The 6,380-nt window shown below is 32.9% G+C and overlaps 1 protein-coding gene across 2 annotated transcripts; it reads left to right on the forward strand.

Moving 5' to 3' along the window:
• The first annotated feature begins 720 nt into the window (after positions 1-720).
• LOC107413823 (putative ribosomal large subunit pseudouridine synthase SVR1, chloroplastic) lies at positions 721-5,854 on the forward strand. 2 transcript variants are annotated; one of them, XM_048470431.2, is made up of 10 exons: positions 721-1,361; positions 1,915-1,994; positions 2,129-2,229; positions 2,347-2,413; positions 2,577-2,670; positions 2,765-2,813; positions 3,162-3,312; positions 4,217-4,273; positions 4,993-5,082; positions 5,195-5,422. In XM_048470431.2, the coding sequence occupies exons 1-9, from the start codon at positions 848-850 to the stop codon at positions 5,050-5,052; spliced, it is 1,173 nt and encodes a 390-aa protein (XP_048326388.2). In that variant the 5' UTR covers positions 721-847; the 3' UTR covers positions 5,053-5,082; positions 5,195-5,422. The 2 variants fall into 2 exon arrangements, with proteins under 2 accessions (XP_048326388.2, XP_048326387.2); XM_048470430.2 differs by having other exon boundaries at positions 722-1,361; positions 4,993-5,048; positions 5,366-5,854.
• The last annotated feature ends 526 nt before the right edge of the window (positions 5,855-6,380 follow it).

Raw genomic sequence — 6,380 nt, forward strand, 5'->3', positions numbered from 1 at the left:
TTATAAAATATTAGTTTATTAATATAAAATTTATATTTTTACATATAAGTTTATATTTTTAAAAACTATAACAATACATAGAAATATAAATAAATTTAAATAAAGGAAAACATATAAATATAGTTATAAATGCATAAAAAAATTTAAATAAACATATATACAAGGCATAGAATATGTTTTCCGATCCCACTTATCCCCATTCTGGATTTGTCAACCTCATAGGGGTGTATCCATGTGGGTTGTAAAGGAGTAGTAAAGTTTTTTTCAATTGGGAATAGGTTGCAAAATTAGATAATTCAATTGTATATATATTTTACAAAGTTTTTAAAATTTTTTGAATAAATAAGGGAGAATTTTTTAAACAAATGTTTTCATTTTTTACTTAAAACAATTATAAAAATCATAAATTTAAAAAAATTTAACTAAATATCTTTTAATTTTTATAAATTTTAAAAAGTGATTTAAAATCTATATTAAATATTTTCTTTTATGAAGTTTTAAAATTTTTTTTAATTAAATAGAACATATTTTTAAATTTCATAAAAATTTAAAAAACCTATTAAAATCTCAATTAAATATATCTTCAAATTTAAAATTATATTAATAATTTTTAAAATATTTATAAAATATTATTAAATACGAACAAATATAAAAATAAATATAATTTTATTTATTCATCAAAAATATATTTACAACAAATATGCTTACGGATTATCCTGACAACGAGATACCGAGATCTTCCACTGTAGTCGAAGTCTAAATCCAAGCCTCACCCATCCTCCCATGTAAAAACTCCAAAATTCCACCTCTAAAATCCAAAAAAGAATTTATTATAAAAAAAAACAAAATGGGCTCGTCAGCAGTTGCAGCAGCAGCAGCGGCAGCACCGTCTGTGCTGTCATCCCTTCACCGCCTCTCATCTTCACTCCACTCTTTCAGACTCCGTTCCCTCTCTCGCGTTTCTTGCTCTCTTTCTTCCCGTTCTTCCTCTTCCTCTTCCTCTTCCTCTTTACAGTTCAATATCTCTTTTGCTCCCCCTAATCCAAAACCCAAACCCAAACCCACTGAATCCGACCCGCCAATCTCCCTCGCCGACCTCTCGGGTCCCAATGGCCAGCTCTTCATCCCCTGGATTGTCCGCGGCGACGATGGCAACCTCAAACTCCAGATGCATCCTCCTGCCCCTCTGCTTCATGCCATGGCCCACGCTGAAACCAAGAATAATAAGAAAAAGACCAAGAAGAAGAAGGAGAGCGTCGAGAAGCGCGAGCCCAAGTTTTCCAAGGCTTCCAGGAGGTTCTACAACGAGAATTTTAGAGACTCCGAGCAGAGGCTTAGTAAGGTTCTCGCTGCTTCTGGAGGTAAATGTATTTTGTTTGATTAAGCTTTGCGAGGATTGTATGGTGGTTTGCTATGGCCCTTTAAAAGTTTGGTTTGGTGGGGGAGATTTTTGTTAGAAAAACAATCTTCGGAGGCTGTGTTGGTGTTTGTTTTTTTTTTTTTTTTTTTTTATTTTATTTTATTTTATTTTTATTTATGTTATTTTTTAAGCAAATGGAAATGCCATTTTTTTTTTTTTTTTTTTTTGAGAAAAAGAGAGAAAGTGAAATGTGATATGGAATTATTTTCTATTTGGGAAATGATAATTATGCAGTTTCAATTTAAAGCCTCTGGGTACGATTTAAACGATGTAAAACAGTTTGTTCGGAAGTATCCACGTTTTCAGTGACTACTTTTACATACAAATTCATTTGACCAAGTCGTAAATGGAATTAATCATTGCTAACTCAATGGTATATTCTTGTACTTTTGATATGAACAAGATATATCGGTCTACTTTTGATATGGAGATGAAAATGATTTCTTGGGCCTTGTTTTGGGACTTGATGAAAATTTTCGACTTTTTTGTTTTAGTGGCATCAAGAAGGAGCAGTGAAGAACTTATTTTCGAAGGCAGAGTGACTGTTAATGGTTCTGTTTGTAATATTCCTCAGGTCAGTTTGCTAGGTCATGCCACTGGTAGGATATTCTACTCCTGTTAGTGACAGATTGCTGATAGTACATCTTGTTGTACTGTTATATCAAGAGTACTAGTTTGACTACATTTGCTTCCCTTGCTTATGTGCAGACCCGTGTCGACCCATTAAGGGATATCATTTATGTCAATGGAAATCGGCTTCCCAAGAAATTGCCTCCTAAGGTTTATCTTGCTCTTAACAAGCCAAAAGGGTTCGTCACTGTTACCAAATACATATTGTTTCATATTGTCTTTCTATCTTTACTACTGATGCAGGACTGGAAACTGTTTCTGTGGTTCCGTAATTTAATGCAATTTTATTGTGGTAGGTACATTTGCTCATCTGGGGAGAAAAAGTCTGTGATGTGTCTAGTTGATGATTATTTAAGGAGTTGGGTATGTGATGTTTTGAACTTTGGTTCTACTGCTTTTTGTCTTCTTTCTTAGTTTGAAAATACAAAGTATTGACATGGTAAATTGTAAGGTATATTGGTATTTAATGATATGCTATACATCATTGAATTATTCAGTTACTCAACTTTTTAAAATGTATTTCCAGGATAAAAGATATCCAGGGCAACCCAAACCACGACTATTTACTGTTGGCCGCCTTGATGTTGCCACAACTGGGTTAATCATAGTGACCAATGACGGTATGTATACTGCAAGCATGATGCATTTGTCCTTTTATATAGATTTCCAAGTATAATGCGTTCATCTAATTGTTTCAATACTACATGTTTTCAGGTGATTTTGCTCAAAAACTTTCACATCCTTCATCTAACTTGTCAAAGGAGTAAGGGTTCCCTTAATTCTTTATTATTACTGTTGGGAAATTACTATACTTAGCAGCCGTTATAGGTCTATTAGAAGTGAAAACATTTAGTTCATGTGAAAGCAAGCTTCATGTGATTTTCTAAGTAACATTTTCAAGTTGGTGGTCTGGAAATGTTGGGTTAGTTGTTTCTGCTAGTGGAGAATACTACCATATTTGAATAGCCACTGCATTACAAATTTTGATACTAACGATAAAACTATTGCTTCACTCTTCTTTCTCACTACACTGTATTTCTGGTGATTAGAAAAGTGACATTTGTAAATATATATTTTTGTTGCCTAATTCCTTTACACTTTGTAATTGTAGATATATTGCAACTGTAAAAGGTGTAGTTAATAAGAAGCACCTGATAGCCATCAGTGAGGGAACGGTCATTGAAGGTGTTCATTGTGTCCCAGATTCTGTAGAGTTGCTACCACCACAGCCAGATATGTCAAGACCTCGCCTGCGAATTGTGGTACTGATTATGTATTCATGTCTTGTATAAATGTTTAGTACCAATGAAGTTGTGATAATTTATGGCACTTTACTTCTAACTTCATTCACTCCTGGTTTATGTAAACTTAACTCTGTTTTGAACTATAAGTCCTCATATAGAAATCAACCTTTGCATACTGGATTAATTTGTTAATGCTTCTCTGGTTTATGTGTTTATGCTCTCACAATGAGCTCATCCTTCCACTCCCAATAGCTTCTTTGCCTATCGACCCTAAACTTGCATGCTTACTCACACACCTCAAAGAGTCTATTTAGTTAGATTGATAAAAGTGGGATGAAGGCTTATCGAAACCACCACCTTGAACACCTTGTGGTAGATATAGTAACCCAACTCATAAGCCAGGGAGTAATTTTCTACATTGTACCCCACATATGAATCCCCTTGAGGATAATAATGATATTGCTAGTAAGGTGAAATTGGGTGCCTTTAAGCTTGGTAGCCGCTTAGACCTTTTCATCAAGAAGGAGCTTGAGCAACTAATGATGATGTTCTTCAAGTTTTGCTTCTTGATGTAAGAGATGTCAGCCATTAAATTCACCAGAGTCGAGTTTCATAACCAGAGAGAATGATGGAACATATGAATGGAATAATACTATTTATATGATTTAGATGATTGAGATTATTAGTTACTGAATTTCTTTAGGGTTTTCCTTGTTCTATCTCCTTCATCTACCCCTTTCTTCTAATTCTATGTATTTCTTCTATTTCTTGTTACTAACTTACCGTTATGTTTCTGGATCTGTTGAAAATTTATAGATTGCTGTTTTACCTTGGCGACAAGATAGTTATGATTTGTCAGCTGAATCATGTAATCTGCAATGCTTATGGTACAGTTTTCATTTTCTTGATCTGAATCTTGCAGGTTCATGAAGGGAGGAACCATGAAGTACGGGAACTTGTAAAAAATGCTGGACTTGAGGTCAGTTTTGATTTTCGAGGGGGAAAAAGAAAAAGCAATTTTTTGTTTGTTTGTTTGTTTTTTTTTTTTTTTTTTTTTTTTTTTTTTTTTTTTTCATTTGCAACATGGCGTTGATCTTATTTGTCTCAATATATTTAGCTTATTAACTAATTTGCAAAGTGGACGAACATGAAATGGCCATATAGTCCTGTAATTATTTAGTGCAAAATAATGTGGGAATGCTTTTTGCTTTTTTCTTTGTTCTTTGTTCTTTTTATTTTTTTATTTTCCTATTATTTATACTTTGACTGATGGATATTTTATTCTTTTGTTATAATGGATTTATTAATTTGATCATGTCAAATCACCCCCTTTTTTCATATCCAAAAATAATAATAATTGACCTCCCTTTTTATTTTATTTTATTTTCTATCTTCTCTTTTAATTATATATTTTTAGTCTTTATTGCATGTAACACAAAGCTGTTATGTCTAGAGTAGTTTGACAATTTTATACATGTATTATTGCGATGTTTTGACGAGTCATGCTTCATGTCAGATATATGGTTTTTTAGTTTTAGCTGCAATAAAGTTTAGAACTTGTTATTTAACTTGGTATAGACAATTCTGTTTTTCACATATGCATGTTCCTTACCTTATTATTATTATTTTTTTGTTTCCTTTTCTGTTAATTAAAATCTAATTTCTGCTAATGTTAGCTTCTTCTGATTCTTGTATCAGATTCATTCATTAAAGCGCGTGAGGATAGGCGGTTTTCGACTTCCAACAGATCTTGGGTGATTGCTCTTGAAAATACTCTTCACATTATAAGTGCTTTTCATTTCAGTCTTTTAAATTTTTAATCATCACTTGAGTTAGAATGATGTGTTCTTTAGATTGATTTTTAATATTGATTAACCATCATAGTTATTCTTACGTCCAGATGCATGCATATGCCACTCATTTGGTTCTTATTGCTGCTGCAATTTTGGACTGTCTGATGCTGTTTGAGCTTTGTATAATGAGGATGCAAGTGCACATTCTCATATAATTCACAGACAGTTAATTAAGGTAGTCCAATTTAGTGTTATGCTAATTATCTTGTTAATTTCAGGCTTGGGAAGCACATTTCACTAAAGCAAGGTGATTTATCGGCCTTGGGATGGAAGAGTTAGGAAAGTTAATGCTGACTGTTGTTCAGCTCCCTTCATCTTCCTGCACTGTTCATTCAGACAAACTGCAGCTTCAAGGTGCTGTCAGGAATTCAACTCTGTCTTTTGTGCGGAAGTTTCTGAATGGGATCCCCTACCATACCGTGGGAACAATATTGGATCTCTATTATAGTTACATTCAGTATCTCAGTTGTGTTCATTGCAGACAAGAGTAAAATGTAAAACCTGATTGTAGAAATTGCTTCGAGCAGGTTCATTTATATGTATAGGTTTCAAGTGATTGACAAATTGCATGCCACTGAAATGGCAATATTGCAGAAGTTTTATATCATCTATTGGAGATGATGAGTTGTAAAATTTTGATCTTGAATGAATGTTGAATCACAATTTTGACAGTAAAATACCTGGGTTTTCTGGTATATGTTAGGGTCTGAGGATATGAAATCTAATTTTGCCAATGATTTTAACGCAGGAAATGCATGAAGGCTGAAGCTATCGCTTTGGTATTGTGGAATCAATTCTCAATTTGGTGGTGTTGTAGGTTTAAAAAGAATTACAGTTTATGTAGAAAGTCAGCTGCTATATAAAGCAGTTGATTTAAAATTTCATATGCTTTATTTGCCTTTTAACTAAGTGCGCTTTCAGGTAGGATCAAGTGCTGTCATAAACCCTACTGCTGATTGTTAGCCATTGTATTTTCCAGTGAAAAATGTGCCAGGAATATAGTCCTGAATGTATAGTGGAGACTAGAAAATTTCACGCAATTCACATGTTTTCATTGGTCATATAATTTAATCGATCATTCTCCTTTCATGCAATTGATCTTGTCATATGCATTAAAATCAAGCACTTTCTGTTTTGTTATTTTGTTATTTTGTTTTATTTATTTATTTTAATTTATATATATATATATATATATATCATCATATGATCTTGGGTGGGGTTCAAACTCAGATT

The sequence above is a fragment of the Ziziphus jujuba genome, chromosome 8, assembly GCF_031755915.1.
Source record: "Ziziphus jujuba cultivar Dongzao chromosome 8, ASM3175591v1".
In the NCBI taxonomy this organism is placed as follows: Eukaryota; Viridiplantae; Streptophyta; class Magnoliopsida; order Rosales; family Rhamnaceae; genus Ziziphus; species Ziziphus jujuba.

Coding starts and splice junctions, on each gene's coding strand:
- LOC107413823 (XM_048470430.2), top strand. CDS start 848: ATGGGCTCGTCAGCAGTTGCAGCAGCAGCAGCGGCAGCACCGTCTGTG. Junction 2,671..2,764: donor AATCATAGTGACCAATGACG/GTATGTATACTG, acceptor ACATGTTTTCAG/GTGATTTTGCTCAAAAACTT. Junction 2,814..3,161: donor TCATCTAACTTGTCAAAGGA/GTAAGGGTTCCC, acceptor TTGTAATTGTAG/ATATATTGCAACTGTAAAAG.